Source organism: Somniosus microcephalus, chromosome 15 (genome assembly GCF_052327205.1).
Source record: "Somniosus microcephalus isolate GS21.2 chromosome 15, FLI_Smic_1.0, whole genome shotgun sequence".
Lineage (NCBI taxonomy): Eukaryota > Metazoa > Chordata > Chondrichthyes > Squaliformes > Somniosidae > Somniosus > Somniosus microcephalus.
Genome location: NC_141001.1, coordinates 31,438,407 through 31,458,841, shown reverse-complemented (window position 1 = coordinate 31,458,841; position 20,435 = coordinate 31,438,407). Strand labels below are relative to the sequence as shown.

Sequence of the window (20,435 nt, the reverse complement as noted above, 5' to 3'; positions counted from 1 at the left end):
TGCCAGCAAAGTTGAAGCCCATGGAATAAAAGGGACAGTGGCAGCATGGATACGAAGTTAGCTAAGTGACAGGAAACAGAGTAGTGGTGAATGGTTGTTATTCGGACTGGAGGAAGGTGTACAGTGGTGTGCCCCAGGGGTCAGTACTAGGACCACTGCTTTTCTTGATATATATTAATGACTTGGACTTTGGTGTACAGGGCACAATTTCAAAATTTGCAGAGGACACAAAACTAGGAAGTATAGTGAACTGTGAGGAGCAGACTGATAGACTTCAAGAACACATAGACAGGCTGGTGGAATGGACAGACTCGTGGCAGATGAAATTTAACGCAGAAAAGTGTGAAGTGATACATTTTGGTAGAAAGAATGAAGAGAGGACATATAAACTAAAGGGTGCAATTCTAAAGGGGGTGCATGAACATAGAGACCTGTTTGTGCACAAATCGTTGAAGGTGGTAGGGCAGGTTGAGTAAGCGGTTTAAAAAGCTTACGTAATCCTGGGCTTCATAAATAGAGGCATAGAGTACAAAAGCAGGGAAGTTATGATGAACCTTTATAAAGCACTGGTTTGACCTCAACTGGAGTATTGTATCCAATTCTGGGCACCGCACTTTAAGAAGGATATGAAGGCCTTAGAGAGGGTGCAGAAAAGATTTACAAGAATGGTTCCAGGGATGAGGGACTTCAGTTACGTGGATAGACTGGAGAAGCTGGGGTTGTTCTCCTTGGAGCAGGCAAAATTGAGAGGAGATTTGATAGAGGTGTTCAAAATCATGAGGGGTCTAGACAGAGTAGATAGAGAGAAACTGTTCCCATTGGTGGAAGGATCAAGAACCAGAGGACACAGATTTAAGGAGATTGGCAGAAGAACCAAAGGCGACATGAGGAAAAACTTTTTTATGCAGCGATTGGTTAGGATCTGGAATGCACTGCCTGAAAGGGTGGTGGAGGCAGATTCAATTGTGACTTTCAAAGGGGAATTGGATAAGTACCTGAAGGAAAAACATTTGCAGGGCTATGGGGAAAAGGCGGGGGAGTGGGATTAGCTGCAGTGCTCTTGCAGAGAGCCAGCACGGGCTCGATGGGCGGAATGGCCTCCTTCTGTGCTGTAACCATTCTATGATTCTAACAATGCCGCATAAGAGGCTGGCTCAGCTCTATGTTGCTGATTCTTGTGGGCCATGGAGCACCCACGTCTGAGAAACCAAGAGACAGCCTGCTCAGAGAGCACTGAGGCTCTTGGTCAACTGCCGAGAGCTTTTCAGAGCATTCCAGTGGGGAGATCCACTCCCTGTCGATAGAGATAGCTTGCCTCTTCAGAGCGGCAAGACTGAGATCAGAAGCTCAGCAGCATGATGCTCCAGTCCTTTTAAAATGTGAACAAATGCTATCTTTTAGGTCACATGCAGCACGTATATGGCATGCCATTTCTATAAGAGGCAAAGAAGAAAAGTGTGTAACAAACGGAAAAAGGTTTGATTTTGGCGACCTATTTAAATCTGAACATCACAACCATTTTGGTCATTTGGATTGAACCATGCGGTCTGCCGCACAATTACTAAAAAACAAGATTTTGGAATTAGAGGAACAATAGTGTAGTGGCTATGATACTTGGACTAACAACCCAGACGTTGTGAATTTAAATTCCACAATAGTAAGTTGTGAAATTATTGAATTAAATACTTGTTGCAAAAACCCAACTAGCTTACTGATGCTCTACAGGGAAGGGAACCTGCCACCCGTACCTGGTCTGGTCTACATGTGACTCCAGTCCCATATGACGTGGTTGACACTTACTGCCCTCAGGACAACTAGGGATGGGCAATAAATGCTGTCCGTGAGTACTGCTTCAAATCCCAACAGAAAATAAAATAAGAGGAGCTAAAGTACTGAACTCATTAAAATGTTCTACAGCCTCTTGCTGCAATTAATATTAAAGTTTTAATCGCAAAGATCAATTTCAGATGCACAGTTTATGCTCCCGTGCCACTAACCACTACTGCTTCATTCATCTCCCCTCCTACCTGGGTTCCAGGCTCTCAAATTAATTGGAACCCAGGAGGGACCTGTAATTGACCTCCGCTGCAGAAAGTTCAATATCACTGTGATGGCAATGGGAACGTGGAGGCTCTGCTTTAGAAACTGGTTGTCTTTCTCTACTTTCTACGTATGCATCTGGGGGAGGGAGAGGGAATTTACCTTACAATGGATAGGGAAATTATTTTGTAACGACTTTGGGGCCCTGTAGCTTTAGGCACAGAGATAGAGAAGCATGGCTCAGGCTTGATTTTTTTTCAAAGAAACTGTTCAAAAGTCATTTACCATCTGTTCATCCTCCTGACTGTCGCTGGAGTCGTCAATCTTCCTTTTGTTGGACGCAGCATGGATAGAGCCAGCTCTCCTGCCAGTATCAGTAGCTTCACTCAGCTTCTCTGCATCTGCAAGGAAATCAGCAATGGAGATAATTAGCAGCTGAGAAGAGAAGACTGATTTATGTGTAAAATAAGGTCTCCATTGATTTTCACACTGCAGCACGGTCAATTCTTCTACTGACTCACTTAAAAAAGAAACAAGAACTTTTCTTCCAAAATTCACCTTACAAATGAACATACCAAGAGACCATTCGGCCCATCAATGTTTACTCTCACCGGTAAATGATGCAATCTCATGCATCATTCACTCCAACCACCAGAGGAGGCAAATATCAAAGGGCGGGGGGGAAGTAAAACTGTGGTCGATTTCAGGAAAATGTCTGGGAAATTTCTACCCAACTCGCTAAGGAAATCATTCAAGCTCCAGGATTCCACAGTTACCAATGGTGCATCTCTAGCTATACTTAACTCGCTCCACCCCATTATGTCCCAATGTCCTTAGGAACATAAGGCTGTACAAGACCCAGAAAGGCTATTTCAATTCATCAGGCCCAAAGGGCACAGACTTTATACACAACTTGATCTTGCATGTCCTTAATAACATCATCTGATAAAAAGTATCCATCGCCTTCCTGAAATTCATAACATTCTCCACTTGCATTGACTCGCTACATAGGCTGTTCCACATATTCACCACGCTCTGTGTGAAGAAGTTATATTTTAACTCTGTCTTCACCTTTTCTCATCCATATCCTTGATTCTTGAGCTTGTGTTAATATTCAACATTGGGATGAAATTTATCTTTTCCTTTTAGGTTCTTGAATACCACAATGGGGATCTCCTCTAAGCTGTCTTTTTTCCAGTGTAAACATCCCTACTCCTCATAGTCGTTCCTCCAAATTCAGGTGCCCAATTCTATTTATCAACTTAATTCTTCTCTGTACTCTGCAAGGATGTTCCCCCATATCATCTATGTGCAGACTTTGATTTTTTTTCCTCTTCTTCCTGTCCCTATCACTATCTGGCCAAGGAAGCAGAACAGTCTGCTCTCAGGCCTCTAGATAATACTGTTAAAACTACTTGTCAGCTAGATGTGTACAAGAGAAACCCCAACTGACTCGCCTGCTAGTGCTGTTGTGCAGAAGAGGCTGGTATTTACTTGGTGCCTTCCCTAGTGGTACAGCTGAGATCATATGAAGAATTTGAGGTGCATAAAATAGTAGAATAGTATATCAACATACTGCACTACCACACCAGCTCTATTTTTGATATTTCTTAATAAAAGAAAATCCCTTCAATCAGATGCAAAAGAATAATTAGCTCTGTATAGCTGTGTTATTAAAATGTGCTGGAGAATAACCTGTGAGGTTCAAATAAGGGAGTTATTACTTTTTCAAAATTAAGGAAGCGACATTAACTTCAAAATAAATTACACAAGTTTAATCCTTTGCTAAGCCTTAAACAGAGTATGCGCATATAGTGCATCATTGCAACTCTTTCTTTTGGGAAACCTTGGTGAAGACTCAAGGTCCATGGTGCAGGGCACAACCAAGGTTGAAAACAGTAGCAGAAAAGACAAAGTAAATCAAGAAAGAGTGATTAGTGGATGCCAAACTTGGGTTTTAAAAGCCTCTAGATTACAGGAAGAAAGATTGAAGGAGGCAAGGAGTCACACAATTTTGCGATCCTGGGAACAGAATTCTTGTCTATTTTTTTAGGAACCTGTAAAAAGGATGTAATGAGAATGAGGCTGGTTCTTCCACACACTATGTACAACTCACATGGTCATAGGCTCAATTTATTCACCATCAGATTAAATGATCAGAGAAAACTTCCTAGAACAGAAATCTCTGAATTTTATCCCTCACCCCTAAAAGCAATCTACAGAAATTCGTTGTGACCAATCTAACTAGTTGAATTGCATAGATGACAATCCATTGGTCCCGCCAGGATTAAAACCATAGTGTTACATGGCGTATTTGATCTTCTATGTGTACACTTATCTGTACAATATTTCATATTCTTATTATCCATGTAGTTGCCCAGTCCTGTTTAATAGTGTTAAATCAGCACAGTCCTCATTTATTTTTGATAGCTCCCACATATCGACTACTCTGTGAGAGAAAAATATTCTCTCTTTCTGTTTGAAGCGAGCCAGCTTTGTATTTATGCTGTCAATCCTATGGTCACAACTCAGATGAAATAACCGGCTTACATGGAACAATAATTTTTTTTACAACTACAGTATTTCAAAGACTTGGAACAATTTCTCTCAGCTATGAAACTCCTCAGCACAATCACACAGTCTTTCTACACCAAGTATGCGTGGCAGGATTTTCTCTTTTACTGAAATCAATAAGAGCATAAATTGCAAAAGATGGTGCAGTCACACGATTTGCCTACAAAAAGCAGTGCAGGGTAATAGAAACTGTCCACACCCTCCTGTCTGCCCAGAACACCTGATCAATGGTAGGCGTGGGAGGGACAATGTATTCAGGACTTCCAAAGCACAGTATCACAAGAGTGAGGGCATTGGAACAACACTTTTAATGACCGTGGATATAGGGACTGCCAAACTTAGAAGTTCAGTTGGGGGGAGAGGCGAAGCAGGCTGAAGGGGAAGGAGAAGAAATACAGAAGAAAACTATTAATAATGATGAATAACGACTTTGCCAAGTTAAGAACTTAACCATTCTATTCTTTTATCTGTTTTAACTGTTGTCTCACATTTGACAAGAAGCTAACAATGGAATGCAAACTGGATTGCAATTACAGTACTGTAAAAACACTCACACAGTTGTTATGGATAACTGAAAGTGTATTAATGTAATTTGCTTCATTTCAGTGCAGCATAACAAATCTTTTATAAAAAGGCTGTGATGCACCAAACTGTTTAGCAATTTCATTCTGGGAATCTGGGAAACTTTCAGCCATGTTAGCATCGCAATTACTTTCAGCTTATCAGCAAGAGAAAGAATCTTCCTCTTTAGAGGTGGATTTTCTAGTGTTCACAGAGATAGGCTGGGGGTAATTTTAACCTAACCCGCCCATCGGAAAACTTGACGGGATCGGATGCAACGTTGCTTTTACACCCTGCCAGATTTTATTCTCCATTAAAGTCATTCGGACAGGGTATAAAACTGGCGTTCCACCCGATCCTGAGATTCCTGCCCAATCAATTAGGTTAAAATTACTGGAGTGTCTATTGACACCACTGTGCCAGCTAATGAGTTGGAGGCGAGACTTATGGCCGGCAGGATTTACCGGCAGGACTTATATAGCAATAAAGTGTATTTTACAGCAAACAAAGCATGTACAGCAAGCAATTAGGAAGGCAAATAGTATGTTAGCTTTTATTACAAGGGGGTTGGAGTACAAGAGTAAGGAAGTGTTGCTGCAAATATATAGGGCTTTGGCGAGACCATACTGTGGACAGTTTTGGTCTCCTTACCTAAGGAAGGATATACTTGCCTTAGAGGCGGTGCAACGAATGTTCACTAGATTGTTTCCTGGGATGAGAGTGTTGTCTTATGAGGAGAGATTGAGTACAATGGGCCTATATACTCTGGAGTTTAGAAGAATGAGAGGTAATCTCATAAGAACATAAGAATTAGGAGCAGCAGTAGGCCATAGCCCATCAAGCCTGCTCCGCCATTCAATAGATCATGGCTGATCTTTGACCAAGTTCTTGCCCATCCCATATCCCTTGATTCTCCTAGAGTCTAAAAATCTATCTATCTCAGCCTTGAATATACTAAATGACTGAGCATCCACATCCCTTTTGGGTAGAGAATTCCAAAGATTCACAACCCTCTGAGTGAAGAAATTCCTCCTCATCTCAGTCCTAAATGGCCGACCCCTTACCCTGAGATCATGCCCCTAGTTCTAGACTCTCCAGGGACTTGGGCACACAAATCTAAGCTGACACTCCAGTGCAGTGCTGAGGGAGTGCTGAGGGCCTAGGTAAAAAATGGGATGAGGTCCTAAAAGCTGAATATAGGGAGTTAGGAGGAAAATTAAAAAATACAGGAAACTTTCGATTTACCGGCACCTAAATAACCGGAAATCTTGGTTAACCGGCAAAATTCGGGAGTAGGTTCAGGTAAGTTTTACATCATATTGTACTTGCCTTCCTCGATCTGTTGCTGTGAAAGGGTGTGGCTGCAGCTGTTGCTAAGCTACAGAGACGCTTGGAACTTGTGGCCACTGTTCTGCACCTGTTGCTAAGCAACAGGGTTTGTTGCTTTATACAGAGCTCTCAGCTCTCCATATCTTTTACTATAGCTCTCGGTTATCCGGAAGTTTTGATGAACCGGCACCACGTCGGTCCCGTCGGTACCGGATAAAAAAACGTTTCCGTTGGACCTCAAAGGTAGTAATCTCAGGATTGCTACCAGTGCCACGTACTAGTCAGAGTAGAAATAGAAGGATATTTCAGATGAATATGTGGCTAGAGGAATGGTGCAAGGGGGAGGGATTCAAATTCCTGGGACATTGGAACCGGTTCTGGGGGAGGTGGGACCAGTACAAGCTGCACGGTTTGCACCTGGGTGGGTCCAGAACCGATGTCTTAGGGTGAGTGTTTGCTAATGCTGTTGGGGAGGGTTTAAACTAAAATGGCAGGGGATTCGGAACCTGTGCATGGAGACAAAGGAAAGGGAATCAAGGATAGAAACAAAAGACAGGAAGGAGAAAAGCAAAAGTGGAAGGCAGAGAAATCAAGGGTGTAAATCAAACAGGGCCACAGTAAATAATAATTCTAAAAGGATTAAGAATGTTAAAAAATCAAGCCTGAAGGCTTTGTGTCTTAATGCGAGGAGCATTCATAATAAGGTGGATGAATTAGCAAATAGATGTAAACGGATATCATATAATTGGGATTATGGAGACATGGCTCCGGGGTGACCAAGACTGGGAATTCAATATCCAGGGGATTTCAATATTCAGGAAGGACAGGAAAAAAGGAAAAGGAGGTGGGGTAGCATTGCTGGTTAAAGAGGAGATTAACACAATAGTAAGAAAGGATATTAGCTCTGATGATGTGAAATCTGTATGGGCAGAGCTGAAAAATACCAAGGGGCAGAAAACGTTAGTGCGAGTTGTATACAGACCCCCAAACAGTAATGCTGAGGTTGGGGATGTCATTAAATGGGAACTTAGAGTTGTGTGCAATAAGGGCACAGCAGTTACCATGGGTGACTTTAATCTACATATAGACTGGGCTAACCAAATTAGTAACAATACCGTGGAGGAGGAATTCCTGGAGTGTATACGGGATGGTTTCCTGGACCAATATGTCGAGGAACCAACTAGAGATCAGGCCATTTTAGACTGGGTATTATGTAATGAGAAAGGATTAATTAGCAATCATGTTGTGCGAGGCCGCTTGGGGAAGAGCGATCATATAATAGAATTCTTCATTAAAATGGAGAGTGAAGTAGTTGACTCACAGTCTAGGGTCCTGAATTTAAATAAAGGAGTTGGCTAGGATGGATTGGGGAATGTTACTTAAAGGGTTGACAGTGGATAGGCAATGACAAACATTTAAAGATCGCATGGATGAACTACAGAATTTGTTCATCCCTGTTTGGCATAAAAGTAAAACAAAAAAGGTGACTCAACCGTGGCTAACAAGGGAAATTAGGGATAGCATAAGATCCAAGGAGAGGACATATAATTTGGCCAGAAAAAGCAGCAAACCCGAGGATTGGGAGCAATTTAGGATTCAGCAAAGGAGGACAAAGGGATTAATTAAGAGGGGGGAATAGATTATGAGATTAAGCTTGCAGGGAACATAAAAACTGACTGTAAAAGCTTCTATAGATAATGTGAAGAGAAAAAGATCGGTGAAGTCAAGTGTAGGTCCATTGCAGTCAGGATCAGGGGAATTTATAATGTGGAACAAAGAAATGGCAGACCAATTAAATACATACTTTGGTTCTGTCTTCAAAAAGGAGGACACAAATAACCTCCCAGAGATGTCGGGGAACATATGGTCTAATGACAGGGAGGAATTGAATGAAATCAGTATTTGTAGGGAAATGGTGTTAGGGAAATTGACGGGATTGAAGGCCGATAAATCCCCAGGGCCTGATAATCTACATCTTAGGGTACTTAAGGAAGTGGCCCTAGAAATAGTAGATGCATTGCTGGTCATCTTCCAAAATTCTATAGACTCTGAAACAGTTCCCATGGATTGGAGGATAGCTAATGTAACCCCACTATTTAAAAAAGGTGGTAGAGAAAAAACGGTAGTGGGGAAAATGCTAGAGTCCATTATAAAAGATGTAATAACGGAGCACTTGGAAAACAGTGACAGGATCAGACAAAGTCAACATGGATTTACAAAAGGTAAATCATGCTTGACTAATCTACTGGAATTTTTTGAGGATGTAATTGGTTGAATAGATAAGGGAGAACCAGTGGATGTGGTGTATTTGGACTTTCAGAAGGCTTTCAATAAGGTCCCGCATAAGAGATTAACGTGCAAAGTTAAAGCACATGGGATTGGGGGTAAGGTACTGTCTTGGATAGAGAACTGGTTGGCAGACAGGAAGCAAAGAGTTGGAATAAACGGGTCTTTTTCCGAGTGGCAGGCAGTGACTAGTGGGGTACCGCAGGGATCGGTGCTAGGACCCCAGCTATTCACAATATATATAAATTGTTATAAATCTCATCATTCATCAAGAAACTATTCGTGAAATAATGCTGGACGGCCAGCTGGTGACGCCATCCAAGGATTATAAATACTCAAGCATCGGCCCCAGCTTTCCAGGGAACATTTTGTAAGACAAGGAACTAGTGAAGTACAACTAGACCTCCATGTTCTTAAACAAGTTGATTAAAACCTTGCTTTATGCTCAAACCAAGTGCGTAGTGAGATTTATTACGTCAATGTAATCAACTTGATATCGACTCCACGCTTTGGGTGATTCGGGAACAGCCAGCTACGACTCGAACCATAGAAGGGAACTCAGACAAGTGATCGATTCTTCATGGAGAAACTATTCAGACCTGCCCATCTCAACCTGGACCCGAATTCACTTACAGCCGCTAAGGTATGGAAACACTGGTATCGTACCTTTAGCAACTTCCTTGAGGAGTGTGGTACACTATGACGCCGCTGTCCAAATACTACAGCAGCTATATGTCAAGTCCCCAAATGAAATTTTTCCTTGGCATCTACAGGCCACAACTCGACAACAACCCAGGGAATCACTTGACGAATTCCTTCAGAAACTTCGCAGGCTCAGCAAGGATTGTAATCTTAAAGCTGTTACAGCTGAGCAGTACCAGGAGGAGTTAATTCGTGATTCCTTTATTAATGGGATTTTGTCTCCCTTCATGTCAGCGTCTGTTGGAGAATAAAGCCCTCAAGTTACAGGCTGCCTATGACCAGGCATGTTCTCTGGACTTAGCAAAGAGGAATGCAGACACCTATCTTTCACCACGTGCACTGGCTACTGCTATCACTTTTACTGACTCTTTCGATAGGCCTCGGGCAGAAGCCCTCACGGATGACGACTCCAACCCGGCTGATGACAACCCTACCCTAAAAACCTACACTGATGATGACCCCGCCCTAGCGGCATCTTGGCAATATGGAAGGAAGTGTTTCTCCTGTGGAGGTGCGTTCCATTATACAAAATTTTGTCCTGCTCGTAACGCGACCTGTAATCATTGCAGCAAGAAAGGTCACTTTTCTAAGGTATGCCAGTCAAGAGCCGCTGTTAGTAAGAAAGGCCACTTTTCTAAGGTATACCGGTCGAGAGCTCCTGTTAGTTTTGCAGCTACTATCTATAAAACTGCTCCTCCCCCAAGAGCCACTACTAAGGTTACAGCTGCAATCTATAAAACTGCTCCTCCCCCAAGAACCACTACTAAGGTTACAGCTATCAAGGGTAGAAACTGCCCCTCCTCCCATCACAGCTGTTTTTCCCCAAAGTCTGTCCCATGCAGCCACGAAGGTTTCGGTAAATGGACACATTTTGAGTGCACTAATCGACTCATGCAGCTCTGACAGCTTCATTAGTGAGCGGGCTGTCAGTAAGTTAAAACTGCGTATTTACCCCTCGGACAGGGAAATTGCAATGGTTCTGACGCCACTGACCACCATTTCTTCCGGCTTTTGTCTCGTCGATCTTATTCTCAATGGCCGCACTTATTTCGCCACCCGGCTTGGGGTGCTCAAGAACCTATGCAGTGATGTGCTCCAGGGACAGGATTTCCAGAAACAACACAAAAGACTCACTTTTGAGTTTGGAGGGTCAAAGCCAGAGCTATTTCCAAAATACCGTTTTGTGCACTTTCGGCGGCTTCACTCGACGAGCCCTCCTTGTTTGCCAATCTTTCCCCCCGATGCAAGCCCATAGTCACTAAATCATGACGTTTCAGCCAAGATGATCGATCCTTTAACGAGACAGAAATCTCTCGCCTTCTAGCTGACGGTATCATTGAGCCATGTTCATCTTCCTGGCGGGCTCAAGTAGTCGTTGTAAAAAATCCTCTGAAGCAACACAAGAAACGTTTTTGCATCGATTACTCGCAAACTATTAACCAGTATACCGACATGGATGCCTACCCACCACCACGCATCGATGACATGGTCAATAACCTTGCCAACTACGAGGTATTTTCAACTTTTGATTTAAAGAGCGCATATCATCAAGTGCCATCAAAGGACTCTGACAAGAAGTATACGGCCTTTGAGGCCAATGGTCGGCTTTACCAGTTTTGTCGCCTTCCATTTGGGGTCAACAATGGGGTGGCCGTCTTTCAACAGGCAATGGATAGCCTAGTCAAACAGGAGAACTTAACGGACACTTTTCCATATCTGGATAGTATCACCATTGCTGTTCATGACCAGGAGCATGATGCCAACCTCCAGAAACTTTTTGACGTTCTCCGTCGTTGCAACTTAACCTTAAATGAGTCCAAATCTGTGAAATCAGTACCATCAGTCAACAGTGTCATCAAACCGGATCCGGAGCGAGTTCGTCCGCTTCAGGGGCTCCCTCCCCCTACGAATCTCGGCTCTCTTCGTCGGGCACTCGGCATGTTCGCCTATTATGCGAAATGCATACCCCACTACTCCGACAAGATCCAGCCCCTGCTTCACGCAAAGTCATTTCCATTGGAGGCAACGGCTATTTCAGCTTTCAACTTCCTCAAGTGACAACTGGAAAAAGCCACGCCTGGTTCCATTGATGAAAATCTTCCTTTCGTGGTCGAGTGCGATGCATCGGATGTGGCGATCTCTGCTACCTTGAATCAAGGTGGTCGACCCGTTGCATTTCTGTCCAGAACTTTGCAGGGCAGCGAGCTCCATTATCCCCCTGTCGAGAAGCTACGGCCATCATCGAAGCGGTACGTAAATGGACTCATTTTCTCGCTCGTCGCCATTTCACACTTATAACCGATCAGCGCTCCGTGGCCTTTATGCTGGATAACCGGAAACGCACTAAGATCAAGAATAACAAAATACAACTCTGGAGGATGGAATTGGCCGCCTTTGGATACACCATACATTATCGACCCGGCAAAGAGAATGTGGCCCCGGATACCCTCACGCGGGCATTCTGCTCTTCTATGTCAACTTCGACTCTGGCGGATCTTCATACTGACTTATGCCATCCTGGCGTTACCCGTATGTTACACTTTGTGCGATCTAAAAATCTCCCATTTTCTACAGAAGATATGAAAAGAACATGCTCCTCCTGTAGAATTTGTGCGGAATTAAAACCGCAATTCTTCCGTCCATCGGATGGCACGCTCATACACGCTATGCAGCCTATGCAGCGACTCAGCATTGACTTTAAAGGGCCATTGCCTTCCTCAACGCGAAACGCCTACTTACTGACTATGGTGGACGAATATTCACGCTTTCCCTTTGCTTTCCCCTGTCAAAAATATGCTTACTTTCACAGTGATCAAATGCCTTGATCAAGTCTTTTCCCTTTGTGGTACGGCCAATTTCATCCACTCTGATCGGGGTCCCTCCTTCATGTCAAGCGAACTCAAAAGTTATCTTTCCCAACGGGGAATCGCCACAAGTAAAACGACACCGTACCATCCCATCGGTAACGGACAGGTTGAGATACAACGCTATCATTTGGAACGCTGTTCGTCTTGTGCTGAGGTCACGCAACCTACCAGACCAGCAGTGGGAAACTATGCTCCCTGACGTGTTGCATTCCATCAGGTCTCTCCTTTCTATGTCTACCAATGTCACACCTCACGAGCGATTCTTCAGCTTCCAGCGTCGCTCCACCCATGGAACGTCTCTACCATCATGGTTGGCAGCTCCCGGCCCCGTGCTGCTCCGAACATTCGTCCGATCATCTAAAACCGATCCTCTCATCGACGAGGTAGAACTCACGGACGTCAACCCCACGTACGCGCACGTGCGGTACCCTGATGGCCGGCAGTCCACCGTTTCGCTCTGGGACCTGGCTCCCTGTCCGGCCGGTTCCACGGACCCAGCCGATAGAGGGACCCACGGGGATGATGCCGACACTCTGCGCTCCCCCGAAGATGACGCCCTACCTGGGGCATCAAGAGATCTGCCAGCTGCCCCACCGGATCCACTCAGGGAGCCAAGCGCTCCCCGTGGGATGGCCACCCGAGGCCAGGGCGCCGGTCAATCCCCGGCTATCCAACAGGATGAAGCCACTTCTGCACCTGTGGGGACCCGCACCCGGAGTCATGATCTTCCCAGCCTCCCTCAGGTCGATCAGAGCAACACGGGCCCTGTCGATCCACCGGTATGGATCAAGCAGCCCAGGGACCAAGACACGGTCCGGGGAGATGTGCCTTCTAGCCATAAACAAAAATCTAAAAGACTGCAGCTATTCGTGGTCCGCCTGATCCGCTAAGAGGAAGTCGTCGGACTTCCAAATCTTTTAGGCAGGAAGAATGTTATAAATCTCATCATTCATCAAGAAACTATTTGTGAAATAACGCTGGACGGCCAGCTGGTGGCGCTGTCCAAGGAGTATAAATGCTCGGATGTCCGCCCCAGCTTGCCAGGGACATTTTGTAAGACAAGGAACTAGTGAAGTACAACTAGACCTCCATGTTCTGAAACAAGTTGATTAAAGCCTCGCTTTATGCTCAAACCAAGTGCGTAGTGAGTTTTATTACGTCATAAATGATCTAGACGAGGGAACTAGATGTAATATCTCCAAGTTTGCAGACGACACAAAGCTGGGTGGGCATGTGTGCTGTGAGGAGGATGCAGAGAAACTCCAGTATGATTTGAACAGGTTGGGTGATTGGGCAGATGCATGGCAAATGCAGTATAATGTGGATAAATGTGAGGTTATCCAATTCGGTGGCAAAAACAGGAAGACAGATTATTATCTGAACGGCAATAGATTGGGAAAAGGGGAAGTGCAACGAGACCTGGGTGTCCTTGTGCACCAGTCGCTGAAGGTAAGCATGCAGGTGCAGCAGGCAGTTAAGAAGGCAAATGGTATGTTGGCCTTCATAGCGAGAGGATTCGAGTACAGGAGCAAGGATGTCTTGCTGCAGTTCTACAGGGCCTTGGTGAGACCACACCTTGAGTATTGTGTGCAGTTTTGGTTACCTTATCTGAGGAAGGATGTTCTTGCCATGGAGGGAGTGCAGTGAAGATTCACCAGACTGATACTTGGGATGGCAGCAATGACGTATGAGGAGAGAATGGGTCGATTAGGCTTATATTCGCTAGAGTTTAGAAGAATGAGAGGGGATCTCATTGAAACTTATAAAATTCTAACAGGACTAGACAGACTAGATGCAGGAAGAATGTTCCCGATGGCGGGGGAGTCCAGAACCAGGGGTCACAGTCTAAGGATAAGGGGTAAGCCATTTAGGACAGAGATGAGGAGGAATTTCTTCACCCAGAGAGTGGTGAACCTGTGGAATTCTCTACCACAGAAGGCAGTTGAGGCCAATTCATTAAATATATTCAAGAAGGAGTTAGATATATTTCTTAAGGCTAAAGGGATCAAGGGATATGGGGAGAAAGCAGGGGCAGGGTACTGAATTTGGATGACCAGTGACATTCCCCAATCAATCCTACCCAACTCGCGCCTCAGACCATTGTAGTTTCCTTTATTTAAATTTAGGACACTAGTCTCTGAGTCAACTACTTCATTCTCCATTTTAATGAAGAATTCGATCATATTATGATCGCTCCGACCCAAGGGGCCTCGTACAACAAGATTGCTAATTAATCCTTTCTCGTTACATAATACCCAGTCTAAGATGGCCTGATCTCTAGTTGGTTCCTCGACATATTGGTCCAGGAAACCATCCCGTAAACACTCCAGGAATTCCTCCTCCACAGTATTGTTACTAATTTGGGTAGCCCAATCTATATGTAGATTAAAGTCACCCATGATGACTACTGTGCTCTTATTGCACGCTTCTTTAATTTCTCTTTTAATGCCATCCCCAACCTCCGCATTACTGTTTGGAGGTCTATATACCACTCCCACTAACGTTTTCTGCCCCTTGGTATTTCTCAATTCTACCCATACAGATTCCACATCATCAGAGCTAATATCCTTCCTTACAATTGTGTTAATCCCTTCTTTAACCAGTAATGCTACCCCACCTCCCTTTCCTTTTTGCCTATCTTTCCTGAATATCGAATACCGTTGGATGTTGAGTTCCCAGTCTTGGCCATCCTGGAGCCACATTTCCGTAATCCCCAGCAAATCATATTCATTTACCTCTATTTGCGCAGCCAATTCATCCACCTTATTACGAATGCTCCTCGCATTAAGATACAAAGCCTTCAGACTTATTTTTTTAACGCTCTTAGACCTATTAGAATTATTATTTACTGTGGCCATGTTTGATTCAAACCGTTGATTTCTCTGACTGCCACTTTTGTTTTTCTCCTTCCTTTCTTTTGCTTTTATCCTTGTTTCCCTTTCCTCTGTCCCCCTGCTCAGGTTCCCAACCCCATGCCATCTTAGTTTAAACCCTCCCCCAGAGCACTAGCAAACACTCCCCCGAGGACATCGGTTCCAGCCCTGCCCAGGTGCAAACCGTCTGGTTTGAACTGGTCCCACCTGCCCCAGAACCGGTTCCAATGTCCCAGGAACTTGAATCCCTCCCCGTTGCACCATTCCTCTAGCCACGTATTCATCTGAAATATCCTTCTATTTCTACTCTGACTAGCACGTGGCCCTGGTAGCAATCCTGAGATTACTACCTTTGAGGACCTATTTTTTTATTTACCTCCTAACACCCTATATTCAGCTTTTAGGACCTCATCCCGGTTTTTACCTATATCGTTGATACCTATATGCACCACGACAACTGGCTGTTCACCCTCCCCTTCCAAAATCTTCTGCAGCCGCTCTGAGACATCCTTGACCGTTGCACCAGGGAGGCAACACACCATCCTGGAGTCTCATTTGCGGCCGCAGAAACGCCTATCTATTCCCCTTACAATAGAATCCCCTATTACTATAGCTCTACCCCTCTTTTTCCTCCTGTCCTGTGCAGCAGAGCCACCCCTGGTGCCAGGAAGTTGGCTGCTGCTGCCTTCCTCTGATAAGCCATCCCCCCCAACAGTACTCAAAGTGGTGTATCTGTTTGAGAGGGGGATGTCCACAGGGGACCCCTGCACTACCTGCCTGTGCCTAGTACTCTGCCTGTTGGTCACCCCTTCCCTTTCTGCCTGTCCAACCTCTACCTGCGGTGTGTCCAGCTCCCTAAAGGTGCTATTCACGACGTCCTCAGCATCGCGAACGCTCCAGTATGCATCCAATCGCATATCCAGCGCCACAATGCAGTCTGCCAGTAGCTGCAGCTGAATACACTTCCTGCACACAGTGGTAAGGGACACAGGAAGTGTCCCTGAGTTCCCACGTATCGCAGGAGGAGCATACCACGTGGCCAGGCTGCCCTGCCATGACTTACCCTTTAATTAATTGAAATTAAATTAAATCAAATCAATCCCACCAATTACACTACAGTTACATTGATTGTCATCTTCCAAAATTCCATTGATTCTAGAACAGTTCCCGTGGATTGGAAGGTAGCAAATGTAACCCAACTATTTAAGAAAGGAGGGAGAGAGAAAACGGGGAAATACAAGCCAGTTAATCTGACATCAGTAGTAGGGAAAATTCTAGAATCTATTATTAAGGACGTGGTAAGAGGGCACTTAGAAAATAATAATAGGATTGGGCAGAGTCAACACGGATTTATGAAAGGGAAATCAAGTTTGATGAATCTGTTAGAGTATTTTGAGGTTGTAACTAGCAGGATAGATAAGGGGAAACCAGTGGATGTGGTGTATTTGGATTTTCAGAAGGCATTCGATAAGGTGCCACACAAGAGGTTATTAAACAAAATTAGGGCTCATGGGATTGGGGGTAATATACAAGCATGGATTGAGGATTGGTTAACGTACATTTTCGGATTGGCAGGCTGTAACTAGTGGGGTACCGCAAGGATCACTGCTTGGGCCTCAGCAATTCACAATCTACATCAATGATTTGGATGAGGGGACCAAATGTAATATATCCAAGTTTGCTGATGATACAAAGCTGGGTGGGAATTTAAGTTGTGAGGAGGATGCAAGGAGGCTTCAAGGGGATATAGACAGGCTAAGTGAGTGGGCAAGAACATGGCAAATGGAATATAATGTGGAGAAATGTGAAGTTATCCACTTTGGTAGGAAAAATAGAAAAGCAGAGTATTTTTTAAATGGTGAGAGATTGGGAAATGTTGGTGTTCAGAGGGACCTGGGTGTCCTTGTACACGAATCACTGAAAGTTAACATGCAGGTACAGCAAGCAATTAAGAAAGCAAATGGTATGTTGGCCTTTATTACAAGAAGATTTGAGTATAAGAGTAAAGATATCTTACTGCAATTATATAGGGCCCTGGTGAGACCACACCTGGAGTATTGTGTACAGTTTTGGTCTCCTTACCTAAGGAAGGATATACTTGCCATAGAGGAAGTGCAACGAAGGTTCACCAGACTGGTTCCTGGGATGGGGGGGATTGTCCTTTGAGGAGAGATTGAGTAGACTAGGCCTACATTCTCTGGAGTTTAGATGAGAGGTGATCTCATTGAAACATACAAAATTCTTATAGGGCTTGACAGGGTAGATGTAGGGAGGATGTTTCCCCTGGCTGGGGAGTCTAGAACCAGGGTCGCAGTCTCAGAATAAGGAGTTGGGCATTTAGGACTGGGATGAGGAGAAATTTCTTCACTCAGAGGGTGGTGAATCTTTGGAATTCTCTACCCCAGAGGGCTGTGGAGGCTCAGTCGTTGAGTATATTCAAGACAGAGATCAATAGATTTTTGGATATTAAGGGAATCAAGGGATATGGGGATAGTGCAGGAAAGTGGACTTGAGGTCGAAGATCAGCCATGATCTTATTGAATGGCGGAGCAGGCTCAAGGGGCCAAATGACCTACTCCTGCTCCTATTTCTTATGTTCTTATGTGCGCAAATTGGCTACCACGTTTCCTACGATACAACAGTGACTACACTCCAAAAAGTCCTTCATTGGGTGTAAAGTCCTTCGAGACGTCCGGTGATCGTGAAAGGCGCTATAGAAATGCAAGTCTTTCTTTCTTTCTCCAGTCGCTCAACCTATTGGTACCCTGATACCCTGCACTGCCTTTTGTAGGCAAATCGTGTGACTGCACCATCTTTTACAATTTATGCTCTTACCAAGTATTGGTAACAGCCTCTCAGCAGCTACCCTGTCAATCTTCCTCAGATTCTTTCAATGAGATCACCTCTCATTCTTCTAAACTCCAGAGAGTATAGGCCCAATCTACCAGGTGTGATCTCAGCCATGACCCATTTGGCAGCACCCTTGGCTCTGAGTCAGAAGGTTGTGGGTTCAAGTCCCAATCCAGAGACTTGAGCACATAATCTCGGCTGACACTGCAGTGCAGTGCTGAGGGAGCGCTGCACTGTCGGAGGTGCTGTCTTTCAGATGAGACGTTAAACCCAGGCCCTGTCTGCCCTCTCAGGTGGATGTAAAAGATCCCATGGCATTATTTAGAAGAAGAGCAGGGGAGTTAGCCCCGGTGTCCTAGCCAATATTTATCTCTCAATTAACATCACTAAAACAGAATATCTGATCATTATCCCATTGCTGTTGTGGGAGCTTGTGGTGCACAAATTCACTGCCGTGTTTCCTACATTACAACAGTGACAACACTTCAAAAAGTACTTCATTAGCTGTAAAGCATTTTTGGTCATCCGGTGGTCGTGAAAGGCGCTATACAAATAAAAGTCTTTCTTTTTCTTTCTTTCACCAAAGCCCTGTACAATTGTAGCAAGACTTTCTTACTCTTGTACTCCAACCCTCTAGCAATAAAGGCCAACATGCCATTTGCCTTCCTAATTACTTGCTGTACCTGCATGCTAACTCTCTGTGTTTCCTGTACGAGGACACCTAAATCTCTCTGAACAACATTTAATAGTTTCTCATCATTTAAAAAATATTCTGTTTCTCGATACTTCCTACCAAAGTGAATAACCTCACATTATACTCCATCTGCCATCTTATTGCCCATTCACTTAACCTGTGTATATCACTTTGCTGGCTCTTTGTGTCCTCCTCACAGCTTACTTTCCCTGGCTTTGTATCATCAGCATCTCATTGAAACATACTGACGTAATAAAACTCACTACGCACTTGGTTTGAGTATAAAGCGAGGCTTTAATCAACTTGTTTCAGAACATGGAGGTCTAGTTGTACTTCACTAGTTCCTTGTCTTACAAAATGTCCTTGGCAAGCTGGGGCCGCCACCCGAGTATTTATACTCCTTGGACGGCACCACCAGCTGGCCGTCCAACGTTATTTCACGAGTAGTTTCTTGATGAATGATGAGATTTATAACACATATTTACAATTCTTCGAGGGCTTGACAGGGTAGATGCTAAGAGGCTGTTTCCCCTGGCTGGAGAGTCTAGAAATAGGTGTCATAGTCTCAGGATAAGGAGTCGGCCATTTAGGACTGAGATGAGGAGAAATGTCTTCACTCAGAGGGTTATGAATCTTTGGAATTCTCTACCCCAGACGGCTAAGGATGCGCAGTCGCTGAGTATATTCAAAAATGTGATCGATAGATTTTTGGACACTATAGGACTCAAGGGATATGGGGATAGGGTGGGAAAGTGGAGTTGAGGTCGAAGATCATCCATGATCTTATTGAATGGCAGAGCAGGCTCGAGGGGCCGTATGGCTGACTCCTGCTCCTATTACTTATGTTCTTAGAAAGTTTATTTACACTATATTGAAAAAGAGTCTCTACAAACTGCAACAAACAGAACTCATGTGCGTAAAATCAATCCCAATCACTCACAACAGTGATTTTAAAAAAAAATGTTATTCATTGATGGGATGTGGGCGTCGCTGGCTGGCTAGGCCTGCATTTAGTGCCCATCCCTAATTGCCCTTGAGAAGATGGTGGTGAGCCGCCTTCTTGAACCGCTGCAGTCCATATGGTGTAGGTACACCCACAATGCTGTTAGGAAGGGAGTTCCAGGATTTTGGCCCAGCGACAGTGAAGGAACGGCGATACAGGTCCAAGTCAGGATGGTGTGTGGCTTGGAGGGGAACTTGTAGGTGGTGATTGTTAAGTCCGTGAATGATTAAGACGCGGACTAGCAGGAGTGAAAACAGATAGATCTTTACTGGTGGAAGTCCATAACGAAACTAAACAACAGAGGCTCTCTAGCGCCTTTTATACAGGGGTGGTCACTGCCGGTACTGCAGTCTGAGACCAGTTATTCTCTTAAAGGTACATACACAACAATTCCTCCCCTTTTAGATAAACAGTACATAACATTCATTTAACAACTAAATGATAACGAATTACAATCACAATTACTGTTACTAGATACAGTGGTTAAGTTTAAGCAATTATAAGTTCAGTCTTTGAGGAGGCTTCCTGATTCTGTCTGGATAACGCCTCTTTGGGGTAACAGGTTCGTCTGGCAATGTTGAGTCGGAATCAATGTCGTTGTTTGGTTCATCTGCTTCCAATATTACCGGTTCTGTGGTAGCTGCAATTGGAACGTC

General features: G+C 44.4%; 1 protein-coding gene across 2 annotated transcripts in view; it reads right to left on the bottom strand.

Annotated features, from left to right (window-relative positions):
* The window catches only part of LOC147106611 (N-acetyl-beta-glucosaminyl-glycoprotein 4-beta-N-acetylgalactosaminyltransferase 1-like), a 950,756-nt gene that overhangs the window by 635,933 nt on the left and 294,388 nt on the right, over positions 1–20,435 (bottom strand). For both annotated transcript variants that reach the window (XM_086007621.1, XM_086007622.1), the window contains exon 2: positions 2,326–2,441. In XM_086007621.1, coding sequence (XP_085863747.1) covers positions 2,326–2,441 — 116 coding nt within the window. The remainder of the gene's footprint in view (positions 1–2,325; positions 2,442–20,435) is intronic.